This window comes from Nylanderia fulva, unplaced genomic scaffold, assembly GCF_048542155.1.
Source record: "Nylanderia fulva isolate GAGA-0341 unplaced genomic scaffold, ASM4854215v1 Scaffold282, whole genome shotgun sequence".
Lineage (NCBI taxonomy): Eukaryota > Metazoa > Arthropoda > Insecta > Hymenoptera > Formicidae > Nylanderia > Nylanderia fulva.
This window is the reverse complement of record NW_028190350.1, coordinates 8,917-34,674: the sequence shown is the minus strand read 5'-3', so window position 1 is coordinate 34,674 and position 25,758 is coordinate 8,917. Positions and strand designations below refer to the sequence as shown.

General features: G+C 30.9%; 1 protein-coding gene across 1 annotated transcript; it reads right to left on the bottom strand.

Annotated features, from left to right (window-relative positions):
* Nucleotides 1–24,164: 24,164 nt before the first annotated feature.
* On the bottom strand, nt 24,165–25,535 carry LOC146722718 (uncharacterized). The gene has a single exon (XM_085483972.1). The coding sequence runs from the start codon at nt 25,533–25,535 to the stop codon at nt 24,165–24,167; it is 1,371 nt and encodes a 456-aa protein (XP_085340098.1).
* Between the last annotated feature and the right edge of the window lie 223 nt (nt 25,536–25,758).

The window sequence follows — 25,758 nt, the reverse complement described above, 5'->3', positions numbered from 1 at the left end:
AGTGGTACGTTTTACCAACTTTTATTGTTTTGTGATTAAAAAAATTATCTTCAAATTTTTCTGTTTAATTGCTTATCTTTTTAAATGTGATAGCTTAGGCACGGGGTGCTGAATATTACATGAAAATCACACAAAATTTTATAAATGTCACTCATCAGCAGATTGCTTGAAGGCCGGAGCGTTGGCCGAACTCCGACGGGTTAGCGCCCTTATCTAAGCGAAACTAAAATTGTCGATAATTACCGACAATTTTAATTTTGCTATTATCGGCAGTTTCTATATATTAAAAATTTATATGCATGTCAAAAAAAAAAAAACAATTTTATTGTGTTCAATATATTATATTTTTTTAGACAACATAATATATTTTTACTGTTGAATTATCTCGCACACGCGTATTTATCTAAGCGTGTTAATGGCAGTAAAACATACATACATAATTGTGTCTATCTTTATCACATAGTTTGAACACAATAATATTATATATATATTTGTTTTTTTGCTTATATATTTACATGCAATTCTTATATATATATTATATATATTATACACATGTGTATGTATGAATATAATTATTTATTATTTACATGTGTGTGTATAAATATATTTACTGAGCATTCACATGTGTGTGTATAATTATATTTACTGAGTGTTCTAAACAAAACGTTACAATTTTTTATTTCTAAAAGTATAATTTTTAGAAAATAATGCTGCAAATAAAAGTTCCAGTATTTCAACAGAGATATTTTCAATATCATTAGTCAACTTGATTATTTGATATTGATTAGTCTAATAATAAGTATTTATGTAAATTGATTCCTTGTAACATATTCTGCATACAGGGTAAAAGTCAATAATTGAACGGTTTATGAGATATTTTACACAAACCAATATTATATTGCAACGTCTTTTCCTGCTCCGAAACGCCAAGTTCGGACAGGGGAGCGTTCAATTTAAATATTCTACAAGTTTAAACCCTAAAACGGTAAAAATCGGTAACAAAAGAGTTAATTACTCGTACTTAGGTACTTTCGGTAACTCACGGTAAAGTTGGGCGCCAGGCGCATGTGAATGCGCCACGATACTAATGAAAACGGTACTTAAGGTAATTCTTCAAAATTCGGTAGTGAGTCGCGGGTCTATTGAATGTTAGTCTATGGTTGAGAGAGAGGTATAAAGAGACATACACATGTTGATATGATTAGACATAGAAATATATTTGACACTTAGGACTAACAATTTTACATATAATAAATATAAATGGACAATATAATTAGATAACAAACATTAACATTGGCTAACGGTATGATAGAATATAATATAATCTAAATGTATAGGCGAATATCGGTAGGACGGAATAGATTTGTTAAATTCTCATTAATTTTAACAATATTAAATATTTTAAACAATATTATACAAACGGAATTTACAAAGAAAAATCGGTAAACAGTGCTGTTCAAACTTATTATCGCGGACACGCGGTATATACAGAGGTCACAATAATATAAGTCAAGACACGGCGCGGTATACAAAAAAAGGTAACAAAGAGATAACGGTAATTTCGTGACTCTCTCGTACGATTCTCTCGCCGAGTCGAAAATTTAAATTTTTAACACTCTCGCGGAGAACGGCTGCACGCAAATTCCGAAAATCTAATGATAGAACTTGTAAGAAACGTGACTCTGAATATAGCGGTAAACGAAAAGTTACGGTAATCGCTCTCGAAATGATTGACTGTCGGCGGCACTTTTTCGGAGAGGGCTCGGCTCGTGAAACTCGAAGTCGGCTGGCCCCGCGGTACGATACTCAGAGAAAGAGACCGCTCTCTTTAACACAAAACGATACGATAATGAGAAGGCACGGTACTCACGGTAATTACTCTTTGTTCTCAATACCCACGGCACCAACCAACACTTATTTACGGCTACTCGAGAGGCGGCTTACAATATTCGGCGGTGAAGAAATCGTCCCTTGGTAGTGTAGTAGGAGATGTGGAGGCATCCTCTGTGTCGTATGGCACACCGAACAGTGAAGAGCCGGACCTCGCGCGCCTAGGTACCTTAATCGCCGCGCTGATCTCTCGCGTATTCCATCGTTGATAGGGTCGATGGCGGGGGCCCTAGGGTCTCCCTGACTCTCCCCCTAGCTGGGGTAATTTTCTCGCTGGTATCTTTGCTGCGCGAGAGGATGTTTCTCTTAGTTCGTGCCCTTGGCTTTTCTTCTGGGGGAATAGGCGGTAGGCTGGCCGGGCCCTCCGTCGTCTCTCTCCAGGATCGGCCCCGGGGTTTATACTGCTCGGAGTTCTTTCGGTATTCTGGAATATTTTACCCTCATAAATATTGCGCGAGAGATATTTAATTATATTTCGGCCACTCAATACTTATCTGCGCGAGGTCCCGTGCTCTCTCTCACTCTTGCTCCATCTCTCTTTTTCTGCTGCGGCATTCCGGCATCCTCCGTCTCTCTTCCTCTTGCTTCACAAAGTTCTTCGGCCGCTCTCTCGGACCGTAGCTGTCGCTCTCTCTATGAATCGCGTTGCACGCGCATCGACAGGCCGATGCTGCGTGCAATTGCGATTCTCGCAAAAAATACGATAAAACAAAATAAACGAAAACGGATCGCACCCTCCCCGAAATGAGAGGCGCTCCAGATCCCCGCGTCCTACCCGATCGGGCTTTTCGCCCTTGTGACGGCGCTCCAAAAGCGTCACGTTACAATATATATATATATATATATATACAGGGTGTCCGGTAATTGTCAACCGTCGTGTGCAAATAAAGTGAATTAAACCGAATAGGAAAGTCCTCTACCGTCTTGCGATTTTCGCAATAATTATTGAGTTATTAAATAAAAAAGATCGGCCAATCCACGCGAATAGAAGTGCGCGACTAGAAGAGACGTCCTACTGTAACACGATACACGGCGCGCCGCAAAGCGGAAGGAGGGGCGAACGATGACTGTCTACGAATCGTGTTCGAGAAATCTTCGTGTATCGTGTTACAGTAGGACGTCTCTTCTCGTTGCGCGCTTCTATTCGCGTAGATTGGCCGATCTTTTTTATTTAATAACTCAATAATTATTGCGAAAATCGCAAAACGGTAGAGGACTTTCCTATTCGGTTTAACTCACTTTACCTGCACACGACGGTTGAGGCGACAATTACCGGACACCCGGTATATATATATATATATAGGAAAAATAGAGATGTAAAAAATATGTACCGGGTGTTTCAATAAGCATTACAAATTTTTATCGCTAAAAATGTTTGTAGAAAAAAATGTTTCAAATAAAAGTTTTAGTATCTCAAGGAAGGCATAGTTGATGTCATAGAAATGTTTGTAAGAGGCAATTTTCAAGCTTATTTATTTACTCAAGTTAATTATTTTATATGGAATTATTCTAAGCGTTTATGTAAATAGATTTTTTGTAATATTCTGCATAAAAATATAAAGAAATGTAGCCAAAAATTGAACAGTTTCCGAGATATTTTACATAATCTGACATATTTTTGATATAAAATACAAAATATCTCTTAAAATATTTAGTTTTCAATAGTCTTGCTTTTATGTATAGAATAATTAGACGAAACAATTGGTATAAACAACAAACATGTTTTTACGAAAAAAATATATAGTTGCATGTAGCAAATTGTATATTTTTTTTACTGTGTATCTTTTTTTATTTGTCTATAATTATTCTATACATAAAAGTATTATCGAACTAAATATTTTATTTACAAAATATTTTTTATATTTTATATCAAATATGTTAGATTATGTAAAATATCTTGTTAACCGTTCAATTATTGACTTTTACTCTGTATGCAGAATATGTTACAAGGAATCAATTTACATATTTACTTAGACTAATCAATATAAAATAATCAAGTTGACTAATGATATTGAAAATTGTCTTCTACAAACATTTCTGTAACATCAAAATATGTATATCTCCGTTGAAATACTGGAACTTTTATTTGCAGCATTATTTTCTAAAAATTATACTTTTAGAAATAAAAAATTGTAACATTTTATTTAGAACACTAAGTAAATATATTTATACACACATGTGAATGCTCAGTAAATATATTCATACACACACATGTGAATGATAAGTTATAATTATATTGATATAATTATATTTAATTATATTGATAATTATATGTAACTCGATAATGAAAAAATATTATATAATATTTTTTTAAATATTGAGGATAAAAGTGGGCCCTTCCATCGCCCATTCCCGTGAGAACGCAGCCACAAAATGCTTTTCTTTTCGTCTATCCGATTATAGCAAACGAGACATTTGCATTGAGGCGTTTTTTTGCAACGATATGTATTGGAATATAACAAATTATTGATTTGATAAATTTTTATTATTCAGGAAAAGGCGACACTTTTTGAATACTAACTTTAGAATTCATCGTATCTGAGAATAATTCCACCGATTTTTGAAAATCGATGAATTCATTGCTAGCATTCTTATATGTGCTATTCCTAGAGCCATTTGCCTCTTGGCCTTTGGTTTTAGTTTTTATGAGTTTCCAATCTTTAAATTGACACTTTATTTCTTTTATATGATTATTGAATCATTTTTGAAGTTCATTCCACATATAAAAAGATTTATATCCAGAGGGCTATTTTCCAGATAACAAAATGATTGTTATTTTCGCAAAGTTTGACATTTTTACTACACGTACCTGTATTTGAATTTGACTCCAGGCATTGCATCGTAGGTACTAACGATTGGATACTAACTTTAATAACCAGAACGCACATGCAAATCCTTCTAGGAGAAGATATTTTTAAAAGCAACTAGCAGACGAATATATCGTCTCTGATGTAAAATATCTTTGTTTAAATAACCAGAACGCACATGCAAATTGTTCTGAGAGAAGATATTTTTAGAAGCAACTAGCAGACGAATATATCGTTTCTGGTATAAAATATCTTTTTTTAATAACCAGAACGCACATACAAATCGTTTTGGGAGAAGATATTTTTAAAAGCAACTAGCAGACGAATATATCGTCTCTGGTATAAAATATCTTTTTTTAATAACCAGAACGTACATGCAAATTGTTCTGGGAGAAGATATTTTAGAAACAATTAGCAGGCAAATATATCGTTTCTGATATAAAATATCTTTTTCCACAGCACACATGCAAATCGTTCTAAAAGAAGATATTTTAGAAGCAACTAGCAGACGAATGGATCGTCTTTGGCATAAAATATCTTTTTTTGTTACTACTGCAACTTTATAACTATTATTACTACTATTGTACTATTGTAACTACTATTTATTACTACTATAATATTTCTATTACTAATAACTATTTAAAATAAGCAAGTGACTACTTTATTTTTCAAAAATTATTATTTTTCGAAATTATATATATATATATATTTATTTATTTATGTAAAAAAATTTTATAAAAATTGAACCCCACAAATGTTGAATAAGAATGAGAGGGGTATCATTAGAATATTGCAAAAAATTTATAGATGGAAAAAATCTTGAAAATTTCAAAATTATGTTTATTTTTAGAATGATCTCAAGAATATAAATATAAATATAAATTTAACGTATAAGACGGGCAACAAGAGCCAAATCGCGGATGACAATGCGTTATCCTAACGAAACTAAATAATTTTTCGTTAGAATTAAATACCGGTGCACAAGGCACCAAATTTTTACTTGGACACGGCCAAGATTTTAAATATGAAATAATCTCATATTTTGAGATTTAATTTCAATACCCCTTTTTAACCCCCCTACGGAAAATAAATAAATGAATGCAAGAGAAAAATATAGATCCGAAAATCGCTGAATCGGGAATCGAACCCGAGACCTTTCGCTTGCCGGGCGACTGCTCTTCCAGCTGAGCTATTCAGATCCTTTCGATTCTATACTTTTCTCTGTTATATATATTAATGTTGGTAAACAAACGCATTTTTTAAGCCAGCGTGTATCAAATATAAGAGTTTTAACAAGGCTCTGTAATATAAATATAAATTTAACGTATAAGACGGGCAACAAGAGCCAAATCGCGGATGACAATGCGTTATCCTAACGAAACTAAATAATTTTTCGTTAGAATTAAATACCGGTGCACAAGGCACCAAATTTTTACTTGGACACGGCCAAGATTTTAAATATGAAATAATCTCATATTTTGAGATTTAATTTCAATACCCCTTTTTAACCCCCCTACGGAAAATAAATAAATGAATGCAAGAGAAAAATATAGATCCGAAAATCGCTGAATCGGGAATCGAACCCGAGACCTTTCGCTTGCCGAGCGACTGCTCTTCCAGCTGAGCTATTCAGATCTTTTCGATTCTATACTTTTCTCTGTTATATATATTAATGTTGGTAAACAAACGCATTTTTTAAGCCAGCGTGTATCAAATATAAGAGTTTTAACAAGGCTCTGTAATATAAATATAAATTTAACGTATAAGACGGGCAACAACGGGATCTGAATAGCTCAGCTGGAAGAGCAGTCGCCCGGCAAGCGAAAGGTCTCGGGTTCGATTCCCGATTCAGCGATTTTCGGATCTATATTTTTCTCTTGCATTCATTTATTTATTTTCCGTAGGGGGGTTAAAAAGGGGTATTGAAATTAAATCTCAAAATATGAGATTATTTCATATTTAAAATCTTGGCCGTGTCCAAGTAAAAATTTGGTGCCTTGTGCACCGGTATTTAATTCTAACGAAAAATTATTTAGTTTCGTTAGGATAACGCATTGTCATCCGCGATTTGGCTCTTGTTGCCCGTCTTATACGTTAAATTTATATTTATATTACAGAGCCTTGTTAAAACTCTTATATTTGATACACGCTGGCTTAAAAAATGCGTTTGTTTACCAACATTAATATATATAACAGAGAAAAGTATAGAATCGAAAGGATCTGAATAGCTCAGCTGGAAGAGCAGTCGCCCGGCAAGCGAAAGGTCTCGGGTTCGATTCCCGATTCAGCGATTTTCGGATCTATATTTTTCTCTTGCATTCATTTATTTATTTTCCGTAGGGGGGTTAAAAAGGGGTATTGAAATTAAATCTCAAAATATGAGATTATTTCATATTTAAAATCTTGGCCGTGTCCAAGTAAAAATTTGGTGCCTTGTGCACCGGTATTTAATTCTAACGAAAAATTATTTAGTTTCGTTAGGATAACGCATTGTCATCCGCGATTTGGCTCTTGTTGCCCGTCTTATACGTTAAATTTATATTTATATTACAGAGCCTTGTTAAAACTCTTATATTTGATACACGCTGGCTTAAAAAATGCGTTTGTTTACCAACATTAATATATATAACAGAGAAAAGTATAGAATCGAAAGGATCTGAATAGCTCAGCTGGAAGAGCAGTCGCCCGGCAAGCGAAAGGTCTCGGGTTCGATTCCCGATTCAGCGATTTTCGGATCTATATTTTTCTCTTGCATTCATTTATTTATTTTCCGTAGGGGGGTTAAAAGGGGTATTGAAATTAAATCTCAAAATATGAGATTATTTCATATTTAAAATCTTGGCCGTGTCCAAGTAAAAATTTGGTGCCTTGTGCACCGGTATTTAATTCTAACGAAAAATTATTTAGTTTCGTTAGGATAACGCATTGTCATCCGCGATTTGGCTCTTGTTGCCCGTCTTATACGTTAAATTTATATTTATATTACAGAGCCTTGTTAAAACTCTTATATTTGATACACGCTGGCTTAAAAAATGCGTTTGTTTACCAACATTAATATATATAACAGAGAAAAGTATAGAATCGAAAGGATCTGAATAGCTCAGCTGGAAGAGCAGTCGCCCGGCAAGCGAAAGGTCTCGGGTTCGATTCCCGATTCAGCGATTTTCGGATCTATATTTTTCTCTTGCATTCATTTATTTATTTTCCGTAGGGGGGTTAAAAGGGGTATTGAAATTAAATCTCAAAATATGAGATTATTTCATATTTAAAATCTTGGCCGTGTCCAAGTAAAAATTTGGTGCCTTGTGCACCGGTATTTAATTCTAACGAAAAATTATTTAGTTTCGTTAGGATAACGCATTGTCATCCGCGATTTGGCTCTTGTTGCCCGTCTTATACGTTAAATTTATATTTATATTACAGAGCCTTGTTAAAACTCTTATAATATAAATATAAGTTTTACTGTAGACATCAGTTGCAGGACACCCTATACATATATATATATATATTATTCATGTATGTATGTATGTATGTATATGCAGGATGTCCTGCAACTGATGTCCACAGTGAAACTTTGTATTCTTGATATCATTCTAAAAATAAAGATAATTTTTCAATATTTTCTCCATCTATAAATTTTTTGCGATATATATATATATATATATATATATATATATATATATATACAGGGTGCTCCAAAAAAATTGGAACACTGAACAATCTCGAAAAGTATACGTTTTACAGAAAAGTTTCAGACAAAAATTGTAGGGAAAAAAATCTATTTACTAATCTTATCAATTTGACCTTGGACGGCGTCACCAAGGTCAGAATAGGGTCACCTCAAATTTCTTAGATGGAATCCTATATTTTTAATTACATATTCTTGTAGCTTATCTCGAGAGCTTTCCAAAACACTATAATAAAATTATTTTTCATTAAGTGCTCTTTGAGTTATAAAGGTTAGAAGCTCACAATTTTTTGACATAAAATGTTAAATATCTTTGTAAAATATTCCATTTTCAGTAATCATACCTACTTTCTTGCACAGTATAATAAAATCAATAAAAAAAAACAGATAATTGTTAAAAAAAATATGTAATATTCAATATGCAGCAAGCATACTTTTTTATAAGCAACTGTGTTTTTTTTACACCAATTCATTGGTCTCATTATTATGTGCAAAAAAAGATATGATTACCGGAAATGGAATATTTTACAAAGATATTTTACATTATATGTCAACAAATTGTTAGCCTTTGTAACTCAAAGAGTATTCCATGAAAAATAATTTTATTAGTGTTTTGAAAGCTCTCTAGATAAGCTACAAGATTATGTAATAAAAAATATAGGATTCCATCTAAAAAATTCAAGGTGACCTTATTCTGACCTTGGTAACGCAATCCAAGATCAAACTGATAAGGTCAATTAGATTTTTTACAACTTTTGTCTGAAATTTTTTTCTGTAAAACGTATACTTTTCGAGATTTTTCAGTGTTCCGATCTTTTTGGGACACCCTGTATATGTATATATATACATATATATCGATTTATTTAGCAATCTGTCTGTCTATCTATCGAACTATCTATCGATTTACCTATCTATCTATCTATCTATGTCTGTCTATATGTCTATGTATCTATTTATTTATCTATCGATCTATCTGTCTCTATCTCTCTGTCTATTTTCTCTCTTCTACATTGCATTCTTTCATACATGCACACGTATATAATAATTTTTTAAAAATAATCTACATTACCAAAATAAAAATAATATTTATAATCTAAAAATATATAAAAATCTTTTATGAATATAATTGATTATAAAGTTTTAGTGTTGTAAGAAATGATTATTTAAAACGAAATAAATTCAATTAAATAAATGTCTGAGGATGACCGTTATAAATTTAAATTGATCTTAGTGAAAGCGCGGCTGTGCGGTGGATCGGAGCAAGGATGTTTCAAAGTCACTATAGAAAAATACTGAGAATACTGTTAAAGACAAAGACCACTTTTATTTCTAAAGACTCCCGTATACAAAATTTTCGACTGCTTAGGTATACGTCTTGAAAGAGAGTGTCTGATCTCTCGGCTCGTTTGCCAGAGTACCCTTCAGATCTCTCTCGCGAGCGCGCGCCGCTTTAGTTTGCGCCCTTTTCGCACATCACCGAGGGCAGCAGTTACCGGTGACAGTTAGCTGTCGGATTGGCGCGTGCGCAATCAGCCTATCGGCTGATTCCTTTCAGCTCGGCCATTCTGCATTCAATTTCGTCTCGAAATTATAAATTTACTATTTTAATACCATGTTACAACGCATATCTCGGTTTTATTTTATACAGGTACGTATTCCATTATTACTCTACGCAGGTACGTATTACATTTATTCTCCGTTTTTCCCAATATAATTTTTTTTTTTTTTCTTATCCTAATTATACTTATTAACTATATGAACACGTATTTGAAACTCATTAATACTATGATATATAATATAGGTTACGAAACTTATTACTACTAGAGTATGCAATATAGGTTATTTACATGTTGACTATCTTTTTTTTTTTTTTTTTTTTTTTTCGTTTAATTGTCGCGCTCTTTATTGAGGGCTCAAACACTCGGGCGAACCGCTCATCAAAGATATATCCGATACCTTTACCTAATGGACTTTGAGGCGGTTTGGACTTTAACGCGAAGTTTCTAATAAACTTTTTAAAACAACCCGCGATCGCTATGAAACGCTGCAACTTCAACCTGTCAGTCGGTGCCTTGCGATAGCCGAAAGACAATCGGGCAAATTTAAATTGACCATCCGGGGCCACCAACGGGAAATACCTTGCAGAGTGCTCGTGCACTTGTACCGCCAAGTCGTCCCTTACAGGTGACGCTTCCCGCTCTTGACTCTTCAAAGCGCGTTTTTCCGAACGTATTTTTGTTTCGCGTTCGAAGTCTGTTTTGCAATTTTTCATTATTTGTTTAGGATTCGAGTTCCCAACTATACCAAGAGGTGACTGTGAAAACATATTTATTCGTTCGTGTTTGCCTTGTGCCGTTAAATTGTACACGAAGGTGATATTATTGTTTGCAAAGAATTCTCTACCGAGGATAATATCGCCCTTAAACGCGTCGGAGTGTAAAACATACAGGTTGACCGAAAACGCTTTGTCCTCCGTTTTTTGTAATTCTATTTGTATTTCTATCGACCTGAGTTGAAATGAAGAATCTTCGATTTCGCTGCGCGATTTCCCTTCCAAAAACAAGAATCGAATCACCGACCGATATTGCTCTTTTTCCATTTTTCTAAAATCCGCGGACACGCCCGCTTCCACACGGTCAAAACAAAACTACGAGTCCGATTCGGCTGAAATTTTGACAGTAGCCGTCTACGAGAATGTACTACACGATAGTAAAACTCTCTTGCGATACTGGCACCAATCGGGCGATGAGGTTAAGTACTTATCGGACTGCCCTCGTATATATACACATGTGAGTGTGACAAAAATTTTTTTTGTTCACATTCTAGCTAACAAGTTATATGCGACGTGTGTGTGTATGTGTATAACAGGCCTATCTATAATAATTATAATTAATTATAAAGTAAATAATCCTTTGTAATAAATAAATGATTTATATAAAAGTATTTTAGAGATTGAATATAATAATACTATTATTATCAAAACTGAGCAGTAGTTAGATAAGAATAAATCATATAGATCATTTATTTATTACAAAAAATTATACACTAAAACTTTATAATCAATTATATTCATAAAAGATTTTTATATATTTTTAGATTATAAATTTAATTATTTTTATTTATGTAATGCAGATTATTTAAAAAAACTTACATATACGTGTCCATGTATGAAAGAATACAATGTAGAAAAGAGAGAAGAGACAGAGAGACAGAAACAGGAACACAGAGAGACAGATAGATAGATAGATAGATAGGTTGATCGATAGATAGATCGATAGATAGTTCAATAGATAGACAGGCAGATAGCTAAATATATCGATAGGTATATATGTATATATATATATGTATATATAATATATATATATATATATATATATATATATGTATATATATATACTAACATGCATGCATATAAAGAAATATACTAACTTTTTCATCCAGCCTTTCTTGAAAGAAACTCTATGTTGACAAAGAGGCAGACGTTTTGCGTTATATTATTCTATGTATGAGAGAGACGAAGATATGACTGTCTGTCCTTGTCTAACTGCACGATTGCAGTTTCCTCTATCGCTACATGGCGCAACTAATTTTCTGCTCTGTTTTATTCCTAAATGTTATTTCGCACATACACATTTGAATGAAATATTCCACAATCGAGATCTTTTTTATTAGACTTCTAAACCTATTTCTGCAAGTTCACTAATATTCCTTTATGCAATCTTTTGAAGAAAGCGGTCTTATTTTGTACGTATAAATTGTGAAACTTTTATACAAGCAAATATTGTTATGACGTGACGCGAAAAGCCAAAAAAAACTCGTATTTAAAAATTTTTTGTCTTTTTATCACAAATTCAGACCGCTCCCTCCTTTATTATTGTATTAACTTTAATCGTGGAAAAGCATTTGTTATTTTATTAACGCAATAAAAACTTCTTGATTGTGGAAAAATATAATTGGTTAGGTCGGTAAAAGTATACCTCCGGCATCCTCTTAAGGGGATCCCTCACGATTTCTGTTTTATCGACAAAATCATATATTTTCGTACTTCTAGTATCTTTTTTTAATTTTATATAATTAAAAATGCTTCTCTACGATTGCAATACTTGCATCAATAATCCCAGGGAAATTCGATTTGATATAAAAAATGAGAAATAACAATTTTTTTTATTTATTTTTATCTCGATTTGACATCTTGTATTGCAGACAAACTGTCAACCTCATCATAATATGTGTTTTATATTATATAAAACATATGTACTTTGTAATATTGAATAACAATGAACATTCCTTGGGATTAGAGGATACGAAAGAAAGCACTGTTATCCTCTAAACTTAGATTAGAAGTCTAATAAAAATTTGTAATTAGAAATACGATTTATACGTATATGTGCGTGTATTGTGTATACATGCATATGTTTTAGATATGTGTGCTGCTATTTTGTCGGTGTTCGTCATTTGCTGAGGGATCCCCTCAACAACTATAATATACTAAAATATTTTAATTTTGTTTATAGAAGTACGATTTAACGAATGGTACAATTTAGCATATTTTCCTCTTACTATTACTTAAATTTGTCATATACAGCTGTGATTACGAATTATACATTGTATATTATAATAAAAATAGATATGTAAATATTATATATTTTTAAAAATAAAGTTATACTTACAGTACACTATCATTGATGCATTTGCCGTTCGTTCATCTTCGAATGTAGATATAACACATGTGTACTCGCCAGTAAGATCGATGCCTGGTTTATTCAATTTCATAGCTCGGTACTCAGTATATGGGTCATCGCTGGCTTTGTATGTTAAATCGACATATTTCGCAGCCGGTTCAACTGCTAATGGGTGTCTACCATAGATCCACTGGTAAACTACTCGGTTGGTATTGAAGAACCATTTGATGACGAGGCCCTTGCTCGATGTATTCTCGAGATCGTAATCGCAGTCGAGAATAATGTAATCATTACTGACTTTTATAATGTCTGGTACGTTGATGCTCTTAATAATCAGTTGCCAAGATTCTGTAAATATATAAAAACGTGATAAATTTTAAACTTTATTTATCATAAACCATATCAAAAAAATAAAAGTCTTAACGTATTTTCAAAAATATTGAAACATTATTTTAAATTAATCGCAAAATTGATGAAATTTATATATATATATATATATGTAATCTGGCAAAAAATAATCGATAGAACGATATTTCTTCAAGAATGTTAAAACTTGATGTTTCAACTTTTAAATTTTAAGTAGCTCAGTCAATAAAGGAAAAATAATAAAAATAATTTCAAAAGTTTTGAAAATAGAGATATTTGTTTAGGCTTAATAATGAATGTCCAAAAAGTTCTGAAAAATTGAAGGTAAGCTATCGTCATCTTAAAAATACATTTTTTTGCATACAATTTTTTGCACATATCTCGTAAAATATTAATTTTATTGAAAAAATAGTTATTATCGAAATGATAGAGCATTAAATTATCTACAAAAAAGATATTCATTCTTTTTGAAACTTTAATAGTTTTCGAGAAAATGGGCCGCGAATGTTATGTAAGTTGTTCCAAACACTTTCTATATTATAGGCAGCCAATGTAAATAGTGCCAAGTAAAGTGTATTGTTTTAAATGTATACTTTTTTCATTTGCACAACAGTTTACAATAACTGTCATGGAAATTTTTTAAATAGTAGCATAGTTATCGATTAAGTAAAGTAGAGGATGAAATAGAAGATGTAGATGAAGAATCGGAGACAAACTCAAGAGCATCATCCTGTACAAAGGAATTCGAAATTGTTTCCAATGGAAGCATTTTCCAATTGCAAATAAGGACATTCCTTGTATGTGCTAACAAAAAACTACGTCTATAATAAAAAGTGAGTCTCAAAAAATGTATTAAAATTAAATTCTTTTTTTAGTTAATGTATTTACAATAAACATTTTTATTTTGTACAGATAATATAAACAATAAGAACAAACATTCCCAAGAATCGATTCACGCAACATTCGCGCCCCATTTTCTCGAAAATTATTAAAGTTTAAAAAAATAAATATCTTATTTATAGAAAATTTAATGCTCTATCATTTCGATAATAACTATTTTTTCAATAAAGTTAATATTTTACGAGTATGTGCAAAAAACTGAAAAAATGTCATTAATTTTTAAGATGACAACAGCTTATCTTCCATTTTCAGGACTTTTTGGACGTTCATTAATAAGCATAAACAAACATCTCTACCATTTTTCAAAACTTTTGGAATTATTTTTGTTATTTACTTAAAATGGGTCATTGACTGGACTAAAGCCTTTTCTTCGATAATGATTCTTATGTAAATGACACTATTTCTAACTCAATCGTGAAAAATTGATGGAAACTTTAACTTTAAAATTATGTATATTGAAGAAAAAAATGTTATTATAACTTTGATTTAAATGATTTGAAAGTATGAAGTTTCTTCTTTTTATAATTAAGTTATGTCTTTTTAGAAATTAAGTTGTGTTTTTTGTCGCTAATTGTATAATTTGTTATCGTAAATTGAATTAATTAATGCATTGTGGAAGTTTTCGATTTTTCACGATTGACTTGGAAATAGAGCATCTGCATAAGAATTGTCGTTGAACTTAAAATAATATTTAAAAGTTGAGACATCATGCTTCTAAAGTGTTTCGAGGAACAACGTTATATAATTATTTTTTCGCAACTTTACACATATTTATATTGCATTGATTTTTCAATGATTCGAATAAATAATGCTTTAATTTTTAGACGAATGTATATATTTCCTAAAATTAATAATTTCTGAAATATTTAGCCTTTTTTATTCTATTTTTTACATTATAAATCTTATTCAAAGTTCGATAGGGATAATGTTATTTTAGGAATTTCTCAATTAAATAAATCTGTTAGATATATTTTTTATTAATAATAAAAAAAAGAATGTCGCAAAATACAATACACTACGATCAATAATTTTTCAGATGTCTCAAAATTTTAATGTTTTTTTTTTGAAAAAATATATTAAGGTTTTAAAATTTTTGACAAGAGATTATTTTTACAGAAATTTTTTATTAAAATTTTTAATATAATAAATCTAATTTGTATTTAGTCAGAAATGGATTTGAGTTAGATCTGACTGGTTTCTAATGTTTAATTTTTTGTAAGTGTGAATTTTTTTAACTGCATATCGATGATCAATAGTGCATATTATGCAAATAAACATTTTTAAAATAGCAAAAATAGCTTGATTAATAAATAATATTAATGTAAAGAAGTTTATATTATATAGATTGTCTGCCCGGATAATTTTTTTTTTAAATTATTTTTTATTAATTATTGCGAAGATTACAAAATAATACTAGAATCTTTTTACTTGTTTTAACTCGCTCTATCGATACATAAGGTGGCATGATTATTATAGGACTCTGTATATTTTGTAATTTGCATTCTTAAACTCATTCACAAAACCCTTGTGATATCTTACGATTAGTGAGACTGATGTGATATTAATGTTTGCGATGACTTAATGAGAATGTGTGATACACTGTTCTAGTGATCCTAAATTGACGTCCTAACAATATGTCGTATACTAAATGTAATAATTTATCATTGCAAAATTATTTATTTTATTGTTCCTAGTATAAAGATAATGCTTATTTTATGAACAGGAAAATTTCTCTCAATTTTTGATAAAATCTTTAACACATTTGATATAAAGGATACTTTTGTGATTTGAATAGTACCAGCATACAAAGTTTATATCATAATTGAATTTCATTGAGTAATATAAATAAGAGGAATCGAGTTGTGTTCTTCGAAAATTTTACATCTTTTTATCATTGAATAAGAGACATCAATATTAGAAAATATGATAATTAAACAGTTTTTTATTTTATAGAATTTATTACCTATTATTTGTTTATATTTGAAATAATAAGCAAATAATAAAGTTAAATTAAAATATTTTTATTTGTGCGTCGACAATGTATTTTTGATGAATATATATATATATATATATATACCGAGTGTCCGGTGACTCGCGTTTTACACGTTAATGGGAGATTCCTGATGCGATTTGGAGATAATTTTTCCTTAGCGAAAATGATGAAAAAAGTCATCATTTTTTTAATGTTTCTAATTTTTGAATCATGTATCTATGTAATTAAGCCTTAAATTAAAATTCTATTAGAGTAAACTTTACCTGAAATTAATTAAAAAATGTAGTTTTGTTAATAATTTATTTTTACAAGGCTTAGTTTACAAAAAAGCTCTTATTTTCAATCATTTATAACTCAAAAATTATTGGTGCTTGGACATTTTCGCTGAGGAAAAATCATCTTCAAATTACCTTAGAAATTTCTCATTAACATGTTAAACGCGAGTTACCGGACACTTTGTATATATGTATATTTACATTTCTATTGAGCTAAGTATTTTCTCATGTCCTAGCAAACAATTCTGTGGTCTAAATTTTGCTTGAGCTATGTATGCATGTAGTTTATATATTCATGTCATGAAGTTTATATATTAATTGTTCGAGGCACGACTTGTATGTGGCACTGTCCACTGAAGCATATACTCTTACTCCTGTGATGAGATGCTGAAAGTTAAGTCGCATAACACTAAAATGTTTGTGACGATATTCATAACTCGAGATAGTGTATTCGCTACGTTCATGCTCATGATAAGATTTACCTTGTAATTTGAAACAATGCTTTAAGTTTTAGACGATTTATAATTTATAGAATTGTGAACAAAATATGTAATACGCACACACAATATATATTATGTGTTGTACATCACAAACATCTCAAAAATAAGACATTATAGAAAAAAATGTGTCAAACAAAATTTATATGGTTTGAGAGGAAAAAAGTTGATTAGTTTAAATTTTAATTAAAGTCACTTTTTAAGATTATTTGAAGATTACATTAGTTTTTTTAAATATAAATAAATCATTTATATATATTGTATTAATAAAATTAATAAATTTTATTAATAACTAAAATAAGATTAGAATTATATTAAATTATTTTTAAAATTATATTTAAGAATTATATTAATTATATTAATTATATTAATTTATTTAATTAATTAATTAATTAAATTAATTATTTTTAAATTTTAATATTTTTGTAATTATAATTTCAATTCTATACAAATAAAATTCAAAATTTATTTTTAGATTAGTTATACTTTTACTGATTATAAAATTACACTGCATATTTAACCTAATTCTTATACATATATAAATCAATTTTTTGCAAGATTCCTCGCATTAAAAAATTATAAAGATAGAATAGCTAAAAAATGAATAGCTATGAAATATTTTGTATTTTAATTTATAAATAAATTTACATAAACTGTGAAATATCGCGTACAATAACTTTTTTTCGATGATCTTATCTCAATACTTTTATGCGCAATATAATAAAAGAAATTAATTGGTAAAAAAACACGAAATGGTTTTTAAAAGTATGTAATTTACAATTAGAAATTTTAAAGTGCTTTCTTGCAGTTTCAGTAATGTGTCATTTTGTACTGACAATGAGCAAAATGACTTTTTTAAATAAAACAGTAATAATAAGTAATAAAATATTAAATAGTAAATACATTTGTAATTTTAATTAATAAACGCAATTCTTTACGCAATTTCAAATAACACCGGTGTGATGTTATGTTAACCTCGGTTTAATTGATGGTATGTTTATAAAATTTATACTTATTTTATTAATTTAACACTTAAATGAGTTTTCGTATGTTAAAAAATATTGTGTAACATTATGTTGTAGAAATTTCACTTGAAAAGGACCACAACCAAATGGTCGAAACGTCGTGAAATAATCAAATAAAATTGCTAGTTACGTCGTAGTCAAGTCGTTTAAGCTTATTATCAATTTACATTTTTGGTCCATAGTTATATGTAAATTGATGGGTAATTCGCGTTAGTAACGAATTTCTATGGATTTCTAATTGTTCTAATATTTTATACTTATAATTTGAAAATCACAATAGACGGTTAAAACTCATCAATTTACATTTTTATTCCATAGTTATATGTAAATTGATGGGTAATTCGCGTTAGTAACGAATTTCTATTTTTTTTTTAATATTTTATATCTATCATTCTCTAACCTGTATGTTTCCTAACGAATGATTCGGAACGGAGCACCCTTGTTAATTATGCTTTTTATGACAGAAATGTTACTTAAAAGTGGGTTGCTATTCCCATTGTCATTCGTGAGAAAACATGTTTTAACTTATGAGCAATTATATGTGAGATTAAATATTTGTTAATACCGGTCTTTCATGTAGGTTAGCTACCGGATTTCATCAAATTTCTATGTCACCTAAAGACGCTCACAAAACAGCATTTTCTACGCCATATGGGCATTATCAATTCAAGCGCATGCCATTCGGTTTAAAAAACGCACCTGCTACTTTCCAAAGACTTATGGATAATGTATTATCGGGACTACAAGGAAACGAATTATTCGTCTATATGGACGACATTGTCATTTACGCACGATCATTAAGAGAACACGAAATCAAATATGAGAGATTAATGCAAAGATTACGAGACGCGAATTTACAATTACAGCCAGATAAGTGCGAATTTCTAAGGCACGAAGTAGCTTATTTAGGCCATATAATAGGCGCAAACGGAGTCAAACCAGACCAGGACAGAATAAAATCAATAATGCACTTTCCAACCCCAAAAAATCCGAAAAACATAAAACAATTCCTTGGTTTAGCCGGATATTACCGAAGATTTATACCTAACTTTTCTAAAGTCGCAAAACCATTAACAGATTTATTAAAAAAGGATAGCATATTCAATTGGCAATTAAAACAAGTAGAAGCTTTTAACTCTTTGAAACATTCGTTATGTTCAAATCCCATTCTCCAATATCCCGATTTTACTAGACCTTTCATACTAACTACCAACGCATCAGGGTATGCCATAGGCGGAATTTTAAGTCAGGGACCGGTAGGAAAAGATCTTCCTGTCTCATACACTTCTCGAATTTTAAACACTGCGGAACAAAATTATTCCACGATCGAAAAGGAATGCCTAGCCATCATATATTGTATTAGCTATTTCAGACCCTACTTATACGGAAGACTTTTTACTATAATAACAGATCACAAACCTTTAATTTGAATACATTCTATAAAAGACCCAACTTCCAGACTCTGAAAGTGGAAAACTAAACTAGCAAAATACAATTACGAAATTAAATACAAAAAGGGATCACTAAATAACAACGCCGATGCTTTATCGCAAAATCCACCCACTGATTTAGTTCTACCAATATTTGCTTCAGACAATGACGAATCATCCGACAAATCCATATTTTCAAGCAGACCAGGACCTTCCGTCAGATCAATTGAAACAAATGCTTTAATCCCTTACCGCAGTAACAATATTGATAATCCTAATTATGTTAATATAACCGAAAACGATTCCGATTCAGATGACGAAAGTTCAATTCCTAATAACGATAATCACGACTATGCAAATATGTCAAATACAAATTTAAAATATGACTACGTAGACCCAGCAGTTCCTGAAACTATACCTATTATACAACCCTCTCCCGTAATTCCGAGTAAAGTAAGAATACGCGAAATAAGAGACAACTTATTAAACCAAAAGGATAATCATGTAATTTTTATAAGTCTAGATGGATCACCCTACGACAAGGGAGCCGAACTTTATTCCACTGCAAATCTTTTACCCACATACAAAAATCTCAATTTTGAAACAGTTAACGTAAAGAAAATCAAATTAAATAATTTAATATCAATCCCGATAAGAACAAACAATCGACTGTCTATAGAACCGCGAACTGTGAAAAATTGTATACGCTCTTTATTAGACTGTGTTAACGAATTACAACTAACTTCCTTTAGCATTAGTAAAACGCATAAATTCGATGACATTCCCTGGTCTTATATTGTTAACCAGTTAAAAAGATTTTTCCACGACACCCGCGTAAATATAACTATTTGCCAGAATCTAGTTGACAATCCTATCCCTACGGAACGTGTAAAATTAATTTCAGAAAACCATGCTTCAGCATACGGTGGCCATAAAGAAGTTACGAAAACATTTAATAGACTTCGACCTTATTACTTTTGGAGTACGATGAAACAAGATATTCAAGAATTTATTAGAAAATGTCGCGAATGTCAGTTAAAGAAATTAACGCGCGTCAAAACCAAACAACCAATGATTATTACGGATACCCCCGGGACAGCTTTCGACAAAGTTTCACTAGACATAGTAGGGCCATTCCCTATCACGAATAACGGAAATAAATATATTTTAACCATGCAAGATTTATTAACAAAATACTCCATAGCTGTACCATTAAAAAAAGCCACTTCATTAACGATAGCCGACGCTTTTACAAAAGAATTTATTTGCATTTACGAAACCCCCAAGGCTATCCTTACCGATCAAGGTACTGAATTTCTATCAACTTTAATGCGCATCCTAACAAAGAAATTCAATATCCAGCATTTTAAAACCACTGCTTACCATCCTCAATTAAATGGATCTATAGAACGGTCACATCATGTATTAGTAGAATATTTAAAAACACAAATCGATAAGGAAGATAATTGGGACGAATACATCAAACTCGCCATGTTCTCTTACAATACAAGCGTCCACGAAGGAACAAAATTTTCACCATACAAACTAATATTCGGACGACTAGCCAGATTGCCATCCGCGTATCAACCTATCGAAGAACCTCTAGAACCTACTTATCAAGAATATATAAATACTTTATTTAACAAATTATATGATGTCCGCGAAGAAGCGCGACAAAATCTTATTAGAGCCAAAGAAAGAAGCAAATACTATTATGATCAACGTATAAATTCTCGACAGTTTAAGATAGGAGATTACGTTTTCTTACTAAAGGAACCGAAGAAAGGAAAATTTTTAGCACATTATGTAGGACCCTACGAAATAATAGAGATCCTAATTTCCAAAGAACGCCAAAATCCTAATCGACCATAAACCGCGGATTGTCCATATCGATAAGTTAAAATTAGCACATATAGAGCCAGGTTGAAAAACAGTATTTCTAATTTTGGGTTTCAGATGTGTTGGCATCGCCAACCAGTCCATCCAGGACAAACTACAAGCTCCTCGCTACATCAGATATTCGCATTCGCAAGCTGCGTAAAGGTATACGGATATCGTAATGTAGTCACTAATTCTGCACGTTGCACGAATTGTTATTCAAATCTCGATCTAGCCGCACGTTCCTTTTACCAAACACGGTATACTCACGCCGTTGTGATTGGGTTAGGTTATCCTGAACCACAGTGTTCTGTATGTTCCGAGCTCCTAACAATTTCCAAACCAATACGAAGTTGTATAATTTGCACTAATTATTTAATGAGCATAAATCAAGAACTACTCTTTTAACCACCTCTAGTTGTTTAAACTTTAAAAAAAAATGTCTTCCAACAATCCATGCGATCACAACGCAACAGCCTCTAACACATACTACGAACATCCTAATATTGTCGAACTCCACACCATGTTACAAAGGTTCCCTTTAATACAGAAAATGATAGAATTCTTTCCTAACATGCACAGAGCTAGATGCTACAAAAGCACAATTTATGATAACTATTGCCAAACCTGTCGCATTACGCGAAGAACCCGATCCGCACCTAATGACATCTGCAATTATCACGTTCTTGTTTGTGAAACCGCACCTTCTATTCCATGTCTCAACTGTCGCTATGCTTGTTATAAAATCGAACCCGTAACTAAATGCGAAGAATGTTTCTTCACCTACATTCAATATGTAGTAAACGTATGGAAAAGCAACCATACCATCAGACACTGGGACGGAAAGGTACCCACCATTAATCATTAACAGCCTACACTATAAAACAATACACTAATAATTATTATTATCTTACTAGATGTAAGGACGAATGACCAGCGCGTCATATAAAGATTATTCATGTATAATAATATATGTATTCCTGATTGCAGGTTTGCTATCAGCTCAGACGCCTATAAGATTATTAAAATCTCAACGCTAAAATTACAGGTATATTTTAGTAATACGATATATGTAAAAGTTCCCGTTTCAGGAAACCGTTCTAACTAAGCAGGTTGTTCAGCATGGAACCCTGTGCATTATTCAAAACCTTATTATTACTACTTCTAGCCATAATCTTTTATTTTTGTATGAGGTATGCTTTATATAAGTACATCTCATACAAAACTCCCAAAGTTGCATAAGACTCATATCCATGCAATATTCTAATTAAGACACTTTATATTACGACAGATTATCGTTAACTCGCTCACTGGTAATAACTCCGTTCCTCGCGAGAATTATCTATCGGTTTACTATTCCACCATTGTGAATAGCCTCGCGAAAACCTTAACGAACTTAACAATTTATATATATATATATATATATATATATATGTAACATACTAAACACTTATACTTACCTTAACTCAGAAAAATCGACTCCAACCTCACCAGTGAACGAGCTAATCGCCTCTTATCAAATAACAAAACTTTGAATAATTTCTACAATCTTCGCAAAAGACACGGGCAGAAAAAACTGCAACCGCGCAACCGATATACATAGATATACGACATAAATATAGTTTATAACATATACACCTATTCGTTAGTGTGCACTCGCACCCGTACTTATAAATTGTACAAATATATGTATACATATATATATATATATATACCTTCATTGACGACTTAATAATTTTTCCACTGTTCCATATATATATATACTGCAAAGCACGTATACGCATACGTACGACAAATATTTGTTTGGCTGGCGGAAAGGCGAGACAATTTTTGGATCCAATATGTATTTCGTGTACAACCTGTGACGGATTAAAAAATATGTAAATTAAAGTTATAATAATATTTTTATAATATAGCATATATATATGTGTATATATATATATATATATATATATATGTGTATGTTGTACAATTTGTTAATATATATAAGTATCTTTTGATGATTTATAATTAATTATTATACAATTTATATATATACCTAATAATTTGCGAGGTTATCATCTTTATCGTTATGAAAATATATATATATAGCGAGCGAATATTAAAGGAATGCCAAAAGATTTAAAACTCAAATACTTTTATATGCATATTTTCACAATCAACAATAACCTCGAATTTGTAGGCAGAATAGCTTTATGATAATAAATTATGAAAAATGTTAACTTAATATTGTATATATATTTAGATGAAATATTTTTTTCTGATTTAATGCAATGTTTAACACATATATATTTAATTAAGAAAAAAAGGATTACCTCGGATAAGAAAAATCACTTCATGTCGCCATATCACTCAGATTACCCATGTCGCACAGATCGGAAACGGAATTATATGTATGTATATAGCAATAATGGCGTTGCTATACTGTTAAAATAAATCCCGCGTAATTCAAAATACGTAATGTCAATATAATAGTTATGTAGACGTTATATTACATATTTTATAATATCTATGTAAATGTCATATAACATATTATATAACATCTATATAACTTCGATATAACATCTGTTATATAATGTATTATATTTATGTTATGTTGCTGTTACTTTATTGTAACGAGTAAATAACAAAAAAATGTTACAATTATATTACATAGTTATATTGTAGATATATAATGAGATACATAGCCTCAATGTAACTAAGATATAACATCTGTTATATCACAGGTTACTTTTATGTTATATTGCAGTTATATTTTGTGTTTGCTGGGAAATGATCATATATGTAATCCTTAACAACTTCTTTAAAGCATACTATTCCAATATATAACATAATTTGACGCCATTGAGTGGCTTTAAATTGATCATAGTCGTTAAGTGATTCAACGCGGCGTGCAAATTCTCGTGGACAGTGTTTTGAGAGAATCTTTAATCGATTTGAAATAATTTTAATTTGGATTCCCGATAATTTGACGTTTTTTGTACAATCCCCACGTATCCATGTCACGATTAATTTTTTCATAACTCCTAGGCAACACATATGCATATATTCAAATACAACATCTTTATCAAAAGGTAAATGAGATAATGGACTTGAACATTTATGATGTTCCTCATCAATTTGTTGTCTATACTCTTCATGTATACGTTGCCTATGCTTAATTCCTCTCAATACCGTACATCTTCCAATACTAAATCCGTTAATTGTACATTTTGAGCATGGATTAAAAGAACGGTGACTCTTATGTCCTAAAATAAATGCTCTAGCTGGTGCATCTCCGATAAAACATCGCAGTTTTATTGAGAACTTTTTATCTTTAAAAATGATACCACCTTCATTAAAAATTTCATGAAAATCTGAGTTACAATATTGGAAAAACTCTTCTGCACTCTTAGGTTTTTGTGAACCTTTATACACTCCTATAGTTTTTGGAATAGATTTTGGAATATTAACAATTCTGCATTGAATTGGCCAAATATTATGTTTTCCATTTCTATATAATTGTGCTCCATCCGTACTAATGTCAATTTCAAGAACTTCGGGAATTGATAAAAAATGTGTTTCTTCAAGAATTTGGGCTAAACATTTTTTTAGCCCAATATGTAAATATTCTCCTGGCTCAACTTTATATAAAATTGAGGAGTGCCGTGGCGTCAAAAGTAATGATCTAATATCTGCAGGTAAAAATGTAAAGCAATCATGAGTTCTTAGAAGTTTTAAAATACGATTGCCGAGAACATGATTTGCGTCAACTAGAACAGCTGCTAAATTCTTCTGAAATATTACCGTATTACAAGTATTTCTAACTTTAACCCCGTCTATATTGTCTGTATATAAATGAGAAGATTGTTCCTTTGTAGAAAGTTGCACAATTGAATTAAAATGAGTGTCTTGTACAAGATGATTTACGTTGCAGTCATTAAAATGTTGAACTTTATTTTTAGCATAGATATTTTCAGAACAATCATTCTCTATCAAAAGTGATTTTGTTTTTTTTATTATTTGTTTTCGACGAGCTAATCTTAATCTTTGTTGCCTTCTCGATACCATATGAAGAGGCTTATAGTAACGCGACTGGCCAGCTTCCAATTGAAAATTTTTCATTTTTATATTAAATCCAGATCTATTATACAAAACAGATATAAAATGACTTATTACATGTAATTATTACAATCTAGCCTTATTCAGCAAATATTTTAAAATTGTTTCTAAATTAATTATTTTAAATAATTGTTTTAAATTTTTATGCATTAAATTATACTGATTATACTGAATTAAAGCACATAAAGTAAAACATACATTATTATCATATTTCTTTGTTATAAAA